An 18,266-nucleotide genomic window follows, 5' to 3' on the forward strand; every position below is an offset into this window, starting at 1 on the left:
GGTGAGAAAATTTATTAGGACCCCTAAAAATGTGACTGTCTCTTTAAGAAGTGAGCTGCAGAGGGAATTCTGGGAAAAGGAAGGAAAATGCAAAGCAAGAGCAACCCATTTTTGTTTTGTTATTTCTGCTGATTTTGACTGGAATGAATCCTCTCAAAGGGCCCTTGGAAAACTGCCCAACCTGCTCTTGGCGGGTAAATGGTTTTTATGTCAGTCACTCTGGTCTGGAGAGAAACTCCTGCTGGGCCTGAGAGGCAGATTTAGTCTCCTCAGGAGATAATGAGGTGGGTTTTGTTATCCAATAGACAAAAGATAGGGAGGAGGGTCTCTCCAGAGAACGAGGCTCCTGAGAACGTGTAGAGTTCGGCTCCTGAGTCAGAGTCAGAAAAAGACACACGTCCCCCTTCATAGTCCAGAGTCACCCGGATCCTCCTGGGCTTCTCACTCAGGGACAGAAGAGAGCAATCAGGGGAGGCGCAGGCCTTGTACTCCCCTCCCCTCTTCCCCACAGCCCAGATCCCTCCCGCAGGACAGAAGGGGAAGAGGCCCTTTCTCTCCACAGACTTCCTGGCGAGCCCCAAAGCCCACAATTCCCCACTTCCCACATTGACTTCCCAGAAATGTCTGCCTGCTGTGAATCCCTCACGTCCCAACACACAAAGCCAGTCACTGAATCTCTCAGGATTATCAGGCAGGGCTTGAGGTTTGTCTCCCCATCTCATGCTTTTCTGATCCTCGGACAGGATGAGCCTGGGATGGGCTGTGTCTGGATCCAGAGTGACATTTGCTGTTGGGGAGAAGATGAGGGAAAAAGAAGAGAAGGCAGAGTCAGCTGAGAGACAGAAACAGACATCCTGACAGATGATAGATAGATAGATAGATGATAGATAGATAGATAACACCCCAAAACCCCAGATTCCCTTTCAGATCAAGGGGATTTCTTTGCGTCACATGCTAGGCTGAAACTCCTCCTTGCAGACTCTCATCAGAATAAATATCTTCCTTGATGGTTTTTAAATCAGTTTTCTTCACTTTCTAATATTTGATGTGTATGGTGCCTGCCCTCTTCTCAACTCAGGAATTTTCTAAGGGGAAAAACCACCCAGGACACCTTTTACTCATCTCCTCTGTGTTATTCAAGGGTAAAGAGAAGAGAATTGGAGGAGGCAGGAGAGGATTGGCCTTTAGGGAGCTCTGGGTTGGGCTGGGATATGAGGACCCCCAATAATAATAAAATAATAATAATAATAATAATAATTTTATATTTGCATACTGCCCTTCATCCATAGGTCTCAGGGTGGTTCACAGCATAAGAATACAACATAAAACCACATATAGGTCTCCCCTCACTTTCGCGGGGGTCACGTTCTGGGCCTCGTGCCTACAAGTGAAAATTGTGTTAAATTGGGAGCCTGTTTATTCCTGCTCTCCATCGCTCTCACCCACTTGGCCTGTCTTTGCCTTCCTCCCCACCATCTTGGAAGTCTGGGGAAAATAAAAGGCAGGTGGCACAGCAATTTTACAAAGGACAGCTTATTCCAAGCTTCTCTTTTGGATGTAATATATACCATAAAACTAGTTCCCTAGGGGAAAGGGGGAACACTCAGAAAGTTACCAGTTAGGAGCTTAGACAGTCATGACAGGCAAGTGTAGAGTTGCCGTATTTTGAAGAACAAAAAAGAGGACACATTTGCCAACTTCTACCCTTAACCATAGATTGCTATGACGACACTCATTTTAAATACCCCTGCTCTATGTAGGCTTTCGAAGCTGTGATATACTGCTAGTAGCAATGTTCTTAACTTTCAACAACCAAAGAATAATAATAATAATAATAATAATAATAGATCATACATATTGCTCCCTCGCTTGCCACATGAAAGTATTTGGGCTCATGTTCCCATCTTTGTGAATGCAGGTGTGCACAGAACAATTTATTAAACTGTTAAACATGTACATATGGACTCTCCTTAAGGGCAGGGCGGTGTTAACTCTTGCCCTCCCAGACTCCTTCTCCTAGACCTTGTGGCTTGGCTATAGTCCTTTTAGTTCCGCCACAAGAGAAGGGTTTTATACAGGATGTGGCCAGCTGAAGATGCTGCTCTGTTGCGATTCTCTGCTCTAGGCTAGCTTAGCTGGGTGCCTTAGATCTGAGTCTAATGCACTAGAAATTTTTTCACGGGTTACTGTAAACCAAACCAAGCAACTTGAGACATTTTGCCAAATTTTAAAAATCCGCCCAGGGGAGAAATTTTAATCATGAAAATAGAGGACCTGTCTGAGAAAAAGGTCACATGGAAAAGCAACCCAACTCTCTCTAGGCAGGAATGAAACTCTTCCCTCCTCTGTCTGATCCTTCTGGGCAGTTTTTCTCCCCCCCCCCCTTCTGCACCTTCAAGTCCACCCTCTCTGCCTTTGTGGTACAAACAGCAGGTGCCAGAGTCAAGCTGTACAGAAGAGACTCTTGACCCCCACGAAACTCTAGTCCCCCCCCCCCCGTGAATTGGGGTCTCCATGTGAAGATTTACCTCTCTGAAGATTTCTGAATGACTGAACATCTGAGGAAGCAAAAAGACAGGCTTAACAGGATACAATGCAGTAGCTTAAAAATAATTTTTTTTTACAAAACATCACCATAACATAGCATCTGTTGTTTCCTTATTTCAAGCAAAAGATTAAATCATAGAACACATAATTGCAAAGACGACAGCTGTAGGCCTAAGTAGTGATGTTAACTATTGTCCAAAAGATTATTCCTGAGTATGTAATATCACTAGGCCTAAGGAATTAAAACAACTACCGTATTTTTCGCTCTATAGGACGCACTTTTTCCCCTCCAAAAATTAAGGGGAAATGTGTGTGCGTCCTATGGAGCGAATGCAGTATCCTTGGCTTCAGCGATAGCAACGCGAAGCGCTCCCTCTGCTTTCGAAGCCTGCAGAACAAGACTCTCCTGGCTTCAGCAGAGAGGGAGAGCTGCGCAGCGCCCCTTCAGCCAAGCGGGAGGAGAAATGGAAGGGGCTCTGTTTCTCCTGCGGCTTCGCTGAAGGGGCGCTGAGCAGAGAGGGGGAGAATTTTTTTCTTGTTCTCCCCCTCTAAAACAATGGCCAACAATACCATCTCTCCAGCTCACACGAGGTAATTTAGAGGCTGAGATGGGAGTAATCAGCCTCCCAAATTCTTCCCGGTGGAAGGGAAGATGCAGTCTCATCCACCACCCCACAAACCACCCCCGAGTTCGTAAAGAAGGAGGGGGTGGGGGCACTGGATGGAAAGCCCTCGAGAGAGCTCGGATCTCCTGGACACTGTCTTCGTGAGCGCTCACAGTTCCATTTCTTAAGGTTAAAAATTGGACTTAAGATTGTACATGCTTTGGGCAAAGAAAGGGTATTTAATCTGCCAACTACAGCCACTGAAGTGTTAAGAGTGACAGAAGGAAGAAGATAACATCAAAGAATAACATCTAAGCCGGTGTGTTGGAACGGAACGGAAAGAGGGGGATAAAACGTTTTCTTTTTCTACTACAATAATACCTAACAATGCCCCCCCCAGAAGAACTGTCTACACTATAGCAAGTGAGATCGGAAAATATAAACTGTGTGGAAATAATACTAACTGAAGCCTTTGTTATTTTAAATACTTGGAAGAAGATAAATGACTCTCCTGTGACGCACTATTTAATCGGGATCTGCAATTATGAGACAGACTGAGTTGCAGAGATTATTAGTCAGAGGGGGAGGCGAGCTCTTACTTTGCTATCATATTTGTACTTCAAGTCCGACTTGGCAAACCTCCCCTAGAAAGACTAATGTTTGATGCAACCTGTCTGAGAAAATTAATGAGCAAATGCCTAGATTTTATTTCATCGGAACTGGGAAAAGATGGTGTCTGCCACCAGAGAAGGACTTTTGGATGGATTCGGCATAAACACCAGCGTGTGAGGACATACTGCAAGTAAAAGACTTACCAGCTGCAAAAAAAAAAAAAAAAAAAAGGAGAGTCACACAAAGTTCACACAGAAGCATATTATTGCACGACTCAGAAGCTATGAAAGAAAGAAGGATAACAGCAGGAAGATTTAAAGAAGGGACTATTGGGAACTTAAGGCAGTAGAAATATAAGATGATTGGACCCCACTGAACTTGAAGCATGGGAACCCCCAACAAAAATTTATAATCTGGCAAAATATTTGGACTTTATGATATGTATTTGTACAATTTGGAATATTTAATGTGATATGATTGGATTGTTAAAGTGGAAAACTTAATAAAAAACTATTATTTTAAAAAAACCAACAAGGTGCGTCCTATGGTTGGGTGCATCCAATAGAGCGAAAAATACGGTAACATATTTAGCTGTAATTCCTGCATTGCAGGGGGCTGGACTAGATGATCCTTGGGATCCTTTCAAACTTCGCTATTCCATGATTATATGGAAAAATCAGAAATGGTAAACCATGCTAGAAAATGGAGGAATACAATCATTCAAAATCCACAAATGAAATGGGGGTCTGAACTGGATGGATGAAGAAAGGTTTAACATCTGCCCCAAGTAAACTGGTGGGGAAAAGCTGTTGAAACTGGAATTTCCAAGCAGAGGAAGAATCGGCAGAGCTTTACCCTGTACTTCCAAGGGTCTTGTGCAATGGGAAGTCTTCCCTCCTGGAATGGGGCTGATCTCAAAAGAAGTGTGGGAACTCTGAGGAGATGGGGATGGCTGAAGCACGAGAAATGGCTGGTGAGGTTGAAACTCTGAGGAAGAGGCGGCTCAGGCCTTGGCTCTGCTACTGGGAGACCAGCCTGGCAGGAGGTGGAGGAGGGACTGGATGCTTGCGGGTGCCCCTTCTTAACACACTTATTCCTTATACATGAGAACTCGACAAGATGGACATTGGACTGACCCTGCAGGATCCTCCCTAAGGGGTTTTGTAATATATTGTATGGCTCTGAGGCTTTTCCCTACAAACAAGCAGTATATATTTTATGAAAGAAAGCAAAATCGATAAAATTAAGGGGGAAAGCAGGATAATAGTCTATTGGCAGGAAAGGAACTCAGACTGGTGTGCAGGTTCTTGGCAGGGACAAGCTCTGCCCCCAATCCAAGCCTTCAACCTCCCTCCCAGTTCACTCATGGGACATCGAAATAACCCAAACACCACTAGAGGACTGTTTCCCAGAGTTACGCCATTGATGGGGGTCCCAAAGTCTGCAGAACAGACGGTTCAACACCCGTGAAATATCAGTCCCCATCCCTCCTGTCAAATTGTTCCTCCCCTGGAAATTTACCTTTCTGAATCGGTTTTCTGTATAACACAACATCTGAGGAAACAAAAAGATATAAAGTGTAAGGGCAACACTCTTCCACCTGAAATAAATCTCCATACAAAAGTAACATCCTTAAATTCAAGTACAATTATTAAGTATTAATTAAATTGTACAAAAAATAATTATAAATATGAAAATCATAGGAAGAATCTATGAAAATAACTAAAGCTTTAAAACTCAGCAATCATAGTACGAAGATTGGGAAAGATTGTGGAAAAGAGATTTAAAATTTACAGGTTGTTCCCTTTTAAAAGAAAACTACATGAAAATGATGTATAGATGGTACATTACACCAGTACAGATTGCAAAAATGTACAAAACTGGGTCAAATATATGCTAGAAATGCAAGGAAAAAGAAGGGACTTTTTATCACATGTGGTGGGATTGTAGAGAATTTTTTTAAAAATTGGGAAATGATGTACAGTGGTGCCCCGGAAGACGAATGCCTCGCAAGACGAAAAACCCGCAAGATGAAAGGGTTTTCCGTTTTCAGAGGTGCTTCGCAAGACAAATTTCCCTATAGGCTTGCTTCGCAAGACGAAAACGTCTTGCAAGTTTGTTTCCTGTTTCTTAAAACTGTTAAAACCCAGGGTGCATTGCTTCAAGAGGTGCAGTTGCGACTTGACTTCGAGGAGCAACTCATAGCACGCGGTGTGGTAGCCTTTTTTGCGATTTCTGCGATTTTTGAAGACTTCTGTGATTTTTTGAAGATTTTCCAGAACTTCTTTTGCAGCCATTTGGTAAGTTAAACTTTTAAAACTTTTTTTGGGTTTTTGGGTTTTGGGTTGGGGTGTTAGGAATTGAAGGACTTGGTGTTGGGGAAGGGTCTGCAAGAATCTGGAAGCTTGTGGGGGTTTTTTCCTGATTTTTTCTGATTTTTTGGGACCATTGGGGCAAACTGCCTTTTTTAAAAAAAAAATTGTCTGGCTTTGGATTTCTGAGTGGAGGGTGGCTGGGGGGTTCAGGGAATTGTTGAGAAGGGGTTTGTAAGAATCTGGAAGCTTGTGGGTTTTTTTCTGATTTTTTTCTGATTTGCTGTGACCATTGGGGCAAACTGCATTTTTTGAAAAAAAATTTCCAGGCTTTGGATTTCTGAGTGGTGGGTGGCTGGGGGGGGGGGGTTCAGGGAACTGTTGAGAAGGGGTTTGCAGGAATCTGGAAGCTTGTGGGGGGGGGGTTCTGATTTTTTTCTGATTTTTTCTGATTTGCTGTGACCATTGGGGCAAACTGCATTTTTTTGGGGAAAAAAATTCCAGGCTTTGGATTTCTGAGTGGTGGGAGGCTGGGGGGGGTTCAGGGAACTGTTGAGAAGGGGTTTGCAGGAATCTGGAAGCTTTTGCAGGTTTTTCTGCATTTTTCTGATTTGCTGTGACCATTGGGGCAAACTGCCTTTTTTGAAAAAAAAATTCAGGTTTTGGATTTCCGTGTGGAGGGTGGCTGGGGTGTGGTTCAGGGAGTTGTTGAGAAGGGGTTTGCAGGAATCTGGAAGTTTGTGGGGGGTTTTCTGCATTTTTCTGACTTGCTGTGACCATTGGGGCAAACTGCCATTTAAAAAAAAAAAAATTCAGGCTTTCGATTTCTGTTTGGAGGGTGGCTGGTGGGTGGTTCAGGGAGTTGTTGAGAAGGGGTTTGCAAGAATCTGGAAGCTTTTGCAGGTTTTTCTGCATTTTTCTGATTTGCTGTGACCATTGGGGCAAACTGCCATTTAAAAAAAAAAAAAAATTAAATGCTCTTTACAGTATGTTTGACTTTAAAGAGCACTTAATAAACTGTTCTTGTACCAAATTTGGCTCTGTTCCGACTTTTTTTGACCATAGGAATGCATTAATTGATTTTCAATGCATTCCTATGGGAAACCGTGCTTCGCAAGACGAAAAATTCGCTAGACGAAAAACCTCGCGGAACGAATTAATTTCGTCTTGCGAGGCACCACTGTATAATGAGTTGAAGAAAATGTTCAAATTAGCATTTGTAAAAAAAGCCAGAAGCATTTTTGTTAGGGATTGTAGGTAGAGACCTGCCAAGGAAAATGAAGAACATACTTATGAAAAATCAGTCCCCACCCCTCCTGTCAAATTGTTCCTCCCCTGGAAATTTACCTTTCTGAATCGGTTTTCTGTATAACAGAGCATCTGAGGAAGCAAAAAGATATAAAGTGTAAGGGCAACAGTCTTCCACCTGAAATAAATCTCCATACAAAAGTAACATCCTTAAATTCAAGTACAATTATTAAGTATTAATTAAAGTGTACAAAAAATAATTATAAACATGAAAATCATAGGAAGAATCTATGAAAATAACTAAAGCTTTAAAATTCAGCAATCATAGTACGAAGATTGGGAAAGATTGTGGAAAACAGATTTAAAATTTACAGGTTGTTCCCTTTTAAAAGAAAACTACATGAAAATGATGTATAGATGGTACATTACACCAGTACAGATTGCAAAAATGTACAAAACTGGGTCAAATATATGCTAGAAATGCAGGGGGAAAGAAGGGACTTTTTATCACATGTGGTGGGATTGTAGAGAAATTTAAAAAAAAAATGGGAAATAATGTATAATGAGTTGAAGAAAATGTTCAAATTAACATTTGTAAAAAAAGCCAGAAGCATTTTTGTTAGGGATTGTAGGTAGAGACCTGCCAAGGAAAATGAAGAACATACTTATGTATGCGAGAGTGGCGGCAAGAGTCTTAATAGCACAAGGATGGAAGAATGAATAAACCCCGACAAAAGAACAGTGGCAAGGGAAGCTAACATCCAAACTGCGTGATAAGGACAACTGTGACTTTAAAGAAGAATGGGAACCTTTTACAAAGTATTTAAAGAAACAACAAAATGAACTGGACTCCTTGGCAGGTTTTGAATAAACATACACAGTTTTTTTATTGTTAACATAATAGATAGATAGCTTAAGGATATTTACCATTTTATAAGATGCAGAGAATAATATGTGTTGGAAAACCAGAGAGAGGAGCTGAGGGAAGTCCGGGTGGGAGGGAGGGGGGGAAATGGGGGGGGGTGAGGATGACATGTTTTTGATAATTTAAAAAAACCAAAAAAACCCTCAGCAATCACAAAGCAAGCTTACAAATAAGAGAATAAAAATATTCAGCATGAATCCTGCTGGTCTCTGAACTTTGCCCCTAAATTGGGCTCTACATTGGAGGACTGGAGAGGAGGCAGAGCAATAGGAATCCCGTAAAAGGAGGCAGAGGGGAGATGGAGGCAGCCTTAACATCTTCCCCAAGTAAAGGGGGGGGGATCATTAAAGCCAAAATTGTGAAACATAAGGAGAAGCGAAGTTTGATGAGGAAGGATTGGCAGAGCTCTCAGGCAAAAGGAAACCCTTCCTCACAAACCTTCTACAAATCTTTAAGGTTGTTAACAAGTATAATTGTGCCCTTTGGGGCTCATGTGCTCTTGCTTCCACTCTCAATGGGGGAACTCTCAGGAGATCTTGAAGGCTGAAGCCCTAGATATGGCAGCTGCAGGGGGACGTCTGAGGAGGAGACGGCTCAGGCCTTGGCTCCACGGCTGAGAAAGAAGCCTGAGCAGGAGGCAGAGGGGGAACTGGGGGCTTCTTAATGCCCTTTGACTCCACTCAGAGTAGGAGAACCTCCAAAAGGACAACCCCAGATTGTGCAGACAGGGAACCACAAGGAAAAGGAGGTTTTGTATAACTGTAAACGGATGCACATGGGAGGAAAAAATCCTGACTTTGCTCTACACTCTGGTTCAGGCTTTCTTTACAGGATCCAGCGTCACAATATACATGGGCCATTCTGGGGGACAGGAAATGAAGGCTGGAGCACCAAGAAGGAAGGTATCCTGGGGTTACTCAATTGCATGCAATAAGAGCCTGGCGTGTTCAGTTCTGAAGAAGTAACAGAATTCCCAGTGTGAAATCCTGTCAGCCATTTTTCATTACCTTTCCATTGTTTCATTGTATCCTCCACAAGGTGATTTAGATCACAGGATTCCAAGATCCTGTTCCTCAGCTCTGGAGGGAAAGCCAGTGGCTTCTCTGGACTCTCTCTTTCCTCATACCTGGTGAAAAGAAAAACAGTGAATGGCCCCATTGTGGCCCCATCTCCCTAATTATTGCAGGTGATTGCAATAAAATGAACAAAGTGGAAGTTTATTTCCCAACAGCTTTATTTCCACCACAGATGAGACCTCAGTCCAAAACCCCTGAGGACAGCTGTCAGTGGCTTCGTAAGGATGCTAAACAGCACAAGGGACAGGATGTAACCCCAAGTGACACCACCGGAGGGCTCCCATGGCTGCCAACGATGCTGCCCCCTAACAACTTTCTGGGAAGGTGCCAGGACTTAAGAAGCGAACCCCTGAGGTGGAATGCCTGCAACCCCTCCCTCCCTGAGCTTCTCCAGAGGATGTGAGTGATGTCAAAAGCTGCCCAGTGGTCAAGGAGAGCAACCTCCACACTCTCTTCACCCCCTCTCTCACCCAGGAAGGGCACAACTCCATGTCCCATGGGACTCTCCCTCCAGAGGCATCAACAACCTGACTTTCACCCCCCACTCAAGACCACCTTCAGCCTCTCACGGTGGAAACGCTCCCAAGAAAAAGAACCCACCCATTCTAGACCAACAGACCTTCCCTCCCTCAGTGCCTCAAAGGAGCTGAGTTACCAGAGTTGGGGGGCTTCTAGTTGGACACTGAAATATGTCCTAAGCTCTTCCGAAGCATCTTTGGGACTTTCTCTTCTAGATGTTTGAAATTACCACAAAGTCCATGAACAGAAAGTGTGAGGTGCTGCAGGGAGTGAGTCCTACAGTCTCCCCCCTGCAGCCCCTGGAGGGCCATGTCTGAGGTTCTTGCATCTCAGCTTCAAAGAGTGATGCTAATGGAAATGAGCCAGATCCACTTACCTCTGCAAGGTCCTTCTCACATCCTAGAGGGAAAAAGAGAAGGGAATTCACTGCACACCACAGGCCAAACTAGGAAGACCCCATCAGACCCTGCCCCTCGGATGTCAGTCTGCCTGGAACATGCCAAGGTTTTGGGTAGGAATGGCAGAATCAGCCAGTTTTGGTTTCTCACAGCTTTTATTTTTCCAGTCTTAAAAACTTAATTGTTCCGATATCAAGTTCTCCACATTTCCACATCAGTTTGCCATTATTGTTTAAAATCTTTATGAAAATCCACCAGCATTTTAGGGAAATTTCACATTTGTGGGTTCAAGAGACGATTCACACCATCTCTAGTCTTAGATTATAATTTAGTAACTTTAATTCAGTTTGCATTGTGCAATTCAGATGTAAGCAAGCCTAAAGGATAATCCTACCAGGGCACTGTCCTAAACTGTCTTCCATAGAAGTGCCCAAATTTCAAATTCTATTTTCCACCTGGAAGTAAAAAAAAAACACGAGTCCAAGTGGTTTTGTCTTTGCCCTGCCGCTTTATCTCAGGAAAAACCTGCTCCTTAGTGCAACATCAAAGCAAACGTCAATCCGGAGAAAACCTGGCTGAGGTTTGCTCTAATTCAGCAGTAAAGAGTGGGTTTTCCTGGAGGAAAGGGGTGGGATAAGCAGCAGTCTGGATGAGTCCCTCTGTATTGCACTTTCCTCACTGTGACTGAGCACCATTTTGGGCCGATCTGTATCCATGGGGAAGGGGATCAACCCAGAAGTTGTGGAGGGAACGGGAAGAGAAGCTTGGTCAAGAGACTGGCTCATGTCGGAAGGAGGCCTGAACGCATCCTAGACGAAGCCCCCCACAGCTGAAAGGCAGTCGGAGACAAATAACCAGCAAAAAGCAGATCAGCTCCTGTTCCATCAAGAATACAGACAAATCTCTAGTCTGCATTCAGGTGAATTAAGCATCCCAGGTCTCTTGGGTCTTCCTGTCCATTACAAACCTGACTAGAGGCTCCATCAACTCAGCCCCTGCACTCCTTGCATACATGAAAGGGGCAGCCTTTTCCTGAAACCTTGGGCTGTTCCTGCCACCGTCTTACCTGCAGGAGTTCACTCGCTGGCTGCTGACTCTTCTCCTCCATCTCCTGGATGGTCCTCTCAAGAGAGGAGAGTTTCCTGGAGAGTCTGGCCAGCTGCTCATCCCTTCTCTCTGCAATCTCCTTCTCCACCTCTTCCACGTGAGTCAGCAGACGTTTTTCTTGTTCTTCCAGGAACTGGTGCAGTTCTCTGAACTTCTCCTCGGCCTTCAGCCTCTCCGTTTCTGTTAATTTCTGCAAGAAAAGAGGAGGTCTGGGTGTGGAAGGTGCTCAGCCTTCAAAACATCAGGAAGAGTATTGTGAGAATTCCACAGGGAGGACACTTCTGATTTTTCAGAGACAGGAAACCTCCAGTTAGTAAAGAAGTAAACCTTTATTTTGAGGGGAGGCCCCTCTCCATTGCTGTTTCTGTTGACTTCTATTTCGCAGAGGGCTACAGCCTAAAGGAAGGAGCATTTGTTTTCTAGCCATGGATATGTGGGATGTAAAAACATATTGCAGTCAAATACAACAGTCCTACAATGCACATGCTGGGGAATGCTTTGTATCACTCAGGAGAAAACTTGCTAGTTCCTCCTGAGCTGAGACAGACTTCCTTTGCATGTGAGTGAATGTGAGTGTGGCCTGTTCCTGGGAGAGAAGCACACGGCCTCCATGTTCTGCTCTGTGTCTTCTCCACTGTGTGTTCCTAAGAGTTAGGAGAAGTGACTGCTCAGTCGCGGTCACTTGAGACTATTTCCCTTATGGGATAATTCACAAAGTTATATGTTGTTCTGTAAGTCTGCCTTCAGGAATCTCATTGTGAACTGGATGATTGTAAGTAAACTAGTTTTATGTTAACTTTAATCAGATGGCCGTGTCTATTCTTTTAGGAGGGATATAAAATAGGGACACCAGGAATCCTAAATAGTCAGGATTTGGATTGACCTGCTTCCACCCTCTCAGCTCACAAGTCCTCAGGCTTCTCCTTCACTGCTATTCATATAATAAACGACAATGGAAAATAAACTCAAATTAGCTGCATTCAAAAGTGAATTTACCTACTGTAATTTACTATTGCTGAAAAAATATGGAGAATGAAACATAGCAATCTTTTGAAATTCACACCTCTGAATTTTTCAAGGTTGAACAAGCCAGGTAATGTTCACAAAAAATGTATTTATGAAGGTAAAGTACATTTCAAAATATTTATACAAGGAGGTAGCCACCCTAACATCTGATTCATTTTCAGAATGATAAATTAATAAACAGTGATATGGAAAAAGGAGAAATGGGGAGAAGCTGAAATGGGCAGATTTCCCCACCCCTCCTCAGTCCTGACTCGATTCTTCAAGTGCTTGTTCCCTCCCTAGTAACAAGAGAGACACTTACCAGGAGGTCTTTGCATTCCTTGTCCAGGGCTGCTTGATAGGCCAGAATTTCCTCTCTCTCTTTCCTCAGAATCTCCAGGCGGCGACAGATCTCTTCCTAAAGAGAAAAGGAAAAACTCAGGTTTGATTGAGACACACAGAGAGGAGGTGAATAGTATGCTGGCTTCTTGCGCCCAGTGGCCTTGCTATAATAGCAAAGTAGTTTACTGGAGGAAATAAAAGTCCAGAGGTTTTCAACCTTTTTGGGTCCCTGGCTCCCTGGACCAGCTACCTTTTTTCTGTGGCATCCCTGTGGGTCTCAGGGACCCATTTAGGTCACCCCTTGCTTACAGACTTCCATCTAGTCTTTGCAGATGCTTCTCAGGGATATCAAGGGAGATCGCTTTGTCCCCCTGGCAGAGATAAAGACTTCAACTCCCTCCTCCCAAACCTCAGGCTTCCCCTGGGCTGCTTTTTACATAATAAACAACCACCAATTCATGCCATGCCTACTTTGGAGCTGAGAATAAAAAAAGGAAACCTCCCAATAAGAATCCACAGCTATTTCTCCCCCTCAAGATCCAGGGATCTCCTACCTTGTATTCCTCAAAAGCCTCCTTCAGAGGAATCACCTCGTGGTTTTTGTGTTCCTTGGATCTGTCACACACCAGGCAGATGGGGGCTTCATCCTCCTTGCAAAAGAGCTTCAGGGGCTCCTGGTGCTTCTCACAGACTCTCCCTTTCCCTCCTTCCTCCTTAAGGCTGAGATTCTGGGCTATTTCTGCCACATTAGCCAGTTGCCTGTTGGGGATGAGGCTCCTTCTCTGGACTCTTTTTCTGCACTGAGGGCAGGAAGCCTCTGCCTCCGATTCCCCCCAGCACTGGATCAAGCAGGATCGGCAGAAGTTGTGCCCACACTCTGGGATGGTCACTGGATCCTTGAAGTAATCCAGGCAGATGGAGCAAGTGACTTCGTCACAAAGATTCTTGACGTGACCCCCTGCAGCAGCCATGGCTCCCTCGCACCAAAGATCCGAGTTAAGTTTCATTTTCTCAGTTTTCAGCTACTGGGAGTTTCCCTTCCTGGAAATGACTCAGTGATCACATGATCTTTATTTTATTTTTTAAAACTAATATGTCTCCAGTGCTTTGCAGTTCCTGAATGTTTTCTCAAGGAGCAGCAAATGCTTTTTGATTGTAAGAATTTTGAGTTGAATAAAGGTTTCTTTTCCTCTGTATCAATAAGGGAATAAATATTTGCTATCAGAAAAGTCCCCCCACTTGTCTGCCCCCCAGCATTGCTCCCTGTGATGCTCAAAACCACAGTCTAGTCTGCTGTATTGCTTCCTTTTCCAGCCACAGTGAGATATTATAATTGTGTTCACCGTCTCTGTACTAATGTTGTTTCTTTAATTTTACTTTTATGTTGTCTCCCTACTGAATGTAACTTTGTATCTCTGAACTAAATGTAACTTTTTAAGTGTAAAATGTACCCACTGTCTTGCAAAAGGAGAAAATAATGAAAACCTGTCAAATGTTCAAACCAGTGAATGCTTCTCTCTGTGAGGGAGCCTTCCCAGACCCGCTGAAAGAGGCGGTTATCAAACCGCTTCTTAAAAAAAATATCTTTAGATGCTGCCAATAGGGCCAACTCAACCCAGTCTCAAACCTTCCATTCTTGGGCAAGGTGATTGAGCGAGTGGTTGCTGAACAACTCCAGGCACGCTTGGAAGAAGCGGACCATTTGGATCCCTTCCAGTTGGGATTCAGGTCTCATCATGGGACTGAAACTGCCTTGGTCGCGCTGGTTGATGATCTCTGGTGGGCTAGGGACAAAGGTGAGAGCTGTTTCCTAGTTCTGCTGGATCTCTCAGCGGCCTTTGATACCATCGACCATAACATCCTTCTGGACCGTCTGGTGGGGCTGGGAGCTGGGGGCACTGTTATGAAGTGGTTCCGCTCCTTCCTCCTGGGCTGTGCCCAGAAAAGTGGTGTTTGATTTCTGTGACCCAACTTTCCCGTCACACCTTGTGGCATCCTGTTCTCACTGCAGCCAAGCAGATGCCCAACGGGAAGTCTGCAGCTGCGATCGAAGCGCAAGAGCCCCTCCTGCAGATCCCAGCAACCTGGATTCAGGGTATTCAGAAGCATCTCTGCCTCCAACCGCAGAGGCAGAGCACAGCCATCATGGCCAGTAGCCATTGGTAGCCCCCATGAATTTGCCTAATCCACTTTTAAAGCCATCCAGGTGGCAGTTTTGCAACATGGCAGCAAGAGGGTCCTTTGTGGCAAAGCAGAAGTCCCACTCTTTCTCCCCGGGACCCTGGGAACTGTAGTTCTGCGGGTGGAGGTTAATGGAGTGCTTGGGTGGCTCACAGAATTGTAGATTTGGAAGGGACCCCAAGGGTCATCTAGCTCAACCCCTGCAATGCAGGAATCTTCTTGCCCAACACGGGACTCGAACCCACAACCCTGTGATTAAGAGTCTCACGCTCTATCAACTGAGCTACTCATTCAGTTCAGTAAGCTTTAGTTGAACTTCCTGCATTTCAGGGGGCTGGACTAGATGACCCTCGGGGGTCTCTTCTGTTCACAGAGAAATCTGAGGGCTCCCTTGGACAAAAAACAAGGACACCAGTCAGGAATACCAGAGCAAAACAGCAGCCAGTAGGCTTGGTCTTTATTGAAGACTGTTGTGACAGGACTCCCACCTGCCACAAGGTGGAACAAGATGGAAGCCCCCACAAAAGAGCCCCCAAACTTTTATTAGCTGCTAATCCCCATGTTACATCCCCCCCCAAACTACATTACTAATACATCATGGTTACATCATGAAAGGGGAGGTCTGGTGGCAGTAATCTGAGCATCCTGGACCCTGCCCCATGGTTCTCCTTGCCCTCCACCAAACACCCATCAAATGTAACAAGAGAGATATTTGCATTTCCCTGTTTCCCAGCCAAGTCAATCACACCCTTTTGTCTTCATCTGAGTTTGTTATTTCTGGAAGGGCTACCTGTCTGGCACTCAGGTATCAGGAGGCCAGGGATTATCACTCAAGCAGAGGGGCTGCTGAGTAGCTGAGCTCACCTGTCTATATGAATTTCTGAAATTTTCCCCTGTGAGCCAGTACATTTATCAGTGAATTCTTACCTTTGGTATTGTGCAGCAGAGGCCCTTTGAATAGATATGATGAAGTGTTTTGTGGGGACAAAGAACAAGTCACAAAAGCGATTGTGCTGATTTTGGTAGTGGGCTGCATGTGCATGACATCTGCTGGAGGGGCAACCCCCCCCCCCCAACCTATACATAAATTCCTGCAACACTTCCAATTCTTGGAATTGGAACCTGAGCAACATTGCCGCTGTTTTAGGACAACAACTCCCGTCATCCCTCAGCACTGGCCATGGTAAGCCGGGGCTGATGGGAGTTGGAGTCCAGCAGCAAGAAAACAAAAATATATGGGGGGGTGGGGGTGGGGGAAAGACACGCGTTTCCAATCCAAGCCTTGAAAGACACGCGTTTCCAACCCCCCTTTCTTTCCCCAGGAATTTCCTCCCTTTCCCCCACCCCGCCTCGCGGGCCTTTGTTTCTCCCAGGGTCGGGGGCGGAGATGATCCTGGGATCCACCCCAGTTTTGTGCAGGTTGCAGCCTCCAAAGGGGCGACGCCGAAGGGGCTCGATCCTCCGAAAAGACTTCCTCGCAAACGGGTTGCGCCTGTGCGGAGTCACTTCCTGCTCCGCCTTCTCCCGGGGGAAGCCTGGTGGGAGAGGGGAGACCCGAAGTAGCTTTTCCATATATGCTGTATAGATTGCATCTCCGGAAAGCGGGAGGATCTCCTGGGATTTGAGGGATCAGGTGAGTTCACTCGCTTGCAAGGGGCTGGGAGGTGGGGCTGCGTGCAGTGCCAAAAAACAGGAGGAGGGAAAGGGAAAGGAGGATGTGATTTACGAATTTCGAGATCTAGATCTATAGAAATAAAAAGAAGCCACAAAGGGGGTGGGGGGAGAGTCAAATATACGTGTGGTAGAAACGTATGGGTTTTTTTTCTCAAAGCTATGCAGACAAGCAAATTACAAAAATACAAATCCCACACATTTCTACTACACAGATATTTGACTTCCCTCCCCCCGTTTTGTGGCTCCTTTTTAGTTTTGATTTTCATACTGCGTTTTCCACATTACTCCATCTTTAAGTTATTCTTTAGTTTCTCTGAATAATACATCTAACTGCTTGTTTTGCGTTAATCCTACTAATGAGTTTATTTGCAATTCTCCCCGATTTTTAATTTTAAAAAATTCTTCTCAGTTTCTTATTGCACCCGTTAACCTTGCCATTTTGGCATAATCCGTTAATTTAATTAGCTACTTGGCTGGTACTGCAACTTTCCCCATCTCTGGGCAGTGATTTATGAATTCCTAAACCACACTTTCCTCAAAACATTCCAAGGCGGCATGCAACCTCTGGGAATCAAATCAGCAGAAAGCTTTAACTGGAAAAAATAATCAGTAAATATTGATTGATGATTGATTGATGCAGGCAGGCAACTCGTGTGGTGGGCTTCAGAGCACAAATGGTGCTACTGGGCATTTGTTCCATTTTTATAAAAATAATAAATTTCGGGGCTGCCTTTAATTGCAAACAAATAGCAAGTTATTTTATGGGGACATGGAATGTAACAAAACTTGCCAATCGAAGCCATATCGAGAAAGTAAAACAGTGTCAGTCCAGGGGGTGAGGAGCGGTTTGGTTTGGTTTTGAAAGGATAATACATTTATGTGTTTTTCCTTTTTCCCCAAATATATTTAATTTTTCAGATTTTGAAATTTACAAACATTTGTCAAACAACCAAAATAAAAAGAGAATTTCATAGGTTCCCCTGGACTTCCCTCCTCCCCATTGTGGGTCCTTATGTTAACTTTTTTCCTCCTGCATCTTCTCTATTAATCCAAATCTATTAAATCTCCATTACAACCATAGTTCAACGTTAAACTACAAGTTCCATTCCAATCCTACTAATAATTTTAATTGTTTACAATGATTTTTAAAGTAAATTATATATTTCCCTCATTCTTTATTACAATTTTACTCCTCCTGGTTTTTAATTCTTCCGGTCATTTTTGCTATTTTGGAATACTCCATCAGTTTAATCTGCCATTCTTCTCTGGTAGGGACTTCTTTCCACCTCTGGGCTAGTAACATACATTTATTTGTGTTTTTCAAGTCACTTGGAGACCTCCAGGCAACAAGCAAATAACAGATCTAAAGAAAAGGCAATAATCAGCATCAATTGGCAGCACTCTTTGCACCCTGGGAGAAGGAAACTCATGTTCTCAGTTCCCAGTCGGCGCTACAAAATTTTGTTGCAGGTCCTGCTTATCCCCTCTGATTCAGAAATGTTCTTTTGTTCTTTCTTTTTTCCTCAGGCAAAGGATCCCAACCTAGAACCCAGCTGTGAACTCTGGAGGGCCTGTTATTTCCGCACGCGATTTGGTGGGAGGCTCATTTCACACACCCCAATTCAGGCCAGCCTTGGCCCCGGAACCAAAATGGCGGCAGATCATGGCAATGCGTCCGATTTTGGTGCGGAGACTATCGGAAAGTTGGGTGTGAA

The 18,266-nt window shown here is 44.4% G+C and overlaps 1 protein-coding gene and 2 long non-coding RNA genes across 7 annotated transcripts in view; 2 read left to right on the forward strand and 1 right to left on the reverse strand.

Annotated features, from left to right (window-relative positions):
- On the reverse strand, window positions 1-13,750 carry LOC310670563 (zinc finger protein RFP-like). 5 transcript variants are annotated; one of them, XM_083426104.1, is made up of 8 exons: window positions 13,251-13,701; window positions 12,677-12,772; window positions 11,309-11,539; window positions 10,221-10,243; window positions 9,257-9,375; window positions 5,286-5,318; window positions 2,529-2,558; window positions 1-787 (listed from the first exon to the last, which is right to left on the reverse strand). In XM_083426104.1, the coding sequence occupies exons 1-8, from the start codon at window positions 13,665-13,667 to the stop codon at window positions 270-272; spliced, it is 1,467 nt and encodes a 488-aa protein (XP_083282230.1). In that variant the 5' UTR covers window positions 13,668-13,701; the 3' UTR covers window positions 1-269. The 5 variants fall into 5 exon arrangements, with proteins under 5 accessions (XP_083282230.1, XP_083282231.1, XP_083282228.1 ...); XM_083426105.1 differs by lacking the exon at window positions 5,286-5,318 and adding an exon at window positions 7,424-7,456; XM_083426102.1 differs by lacking the exon at window positions 2,529-2,558 and having other exon boundaries at window positions 13,251-13,750.
- The window catches only part of LOC310671206, a 103,262-nt gene that overhangs the window by 76,427 nt on the left and 8,569 nt on the right, over window positions 1-18,266 (forward strand). The gene's annotated exons all lie outside the window — the stretch shown is intronic.
- Window positions 887-18,266, forward strand: part of LOC310671169 — a 24,340-nt gene continuing 6,960 nt past the window's right edge. Inside the window, exon 1 of the long non-coding RNA XR_014507853.1 lies at window positions 887-946. This is a non-coding gene — a long non-coding RNA (uncharacterized lncRNA). The remainder of the gene's footprint in view (window positions 947-18,266) is intronic.

The sequence above is a fragment of the Podarcis tiliguerta genome, assembly GCF_965153285.1.
Source record: "Podarcis tiliguerta genome assembly, chromosome: 2".
Classification (NCBI taxonomy): Eukaryota; Metazoa; Chordata; class Lepidosauria; order Squamata; family Lacertidae; genus Podarcis; species Podarcis tiliguerta.

What these genes read in the sequence shown, in the direction of transcription:
- LOC310670563 (XM_083426102.1), bottom strand. Translation starts at nt 13,703, where the DNA reads ATGAAACTTAACTCGGATCTTTGGTGCGAGGGAGCCATGGCTGCTGCA. An exon ending in CAGCGAGTGAACTCCTGCAG is followed by an intron (nt 10,244 to 11,308) that starts GTAAGACGGTGG and finishes TTTTCCCTCTAG; the next exon opens with GATGTGAGAAGGACCTTGCA. An exon ending in CAGAAAACCGATTCAGAAAG is followed by an intron (nt 788 to 5,285) that starts GTAAATTTCCAG and finishes TCTCCCCAACAG; the next exon opens with CAAATGTCACTCTGGATCCA.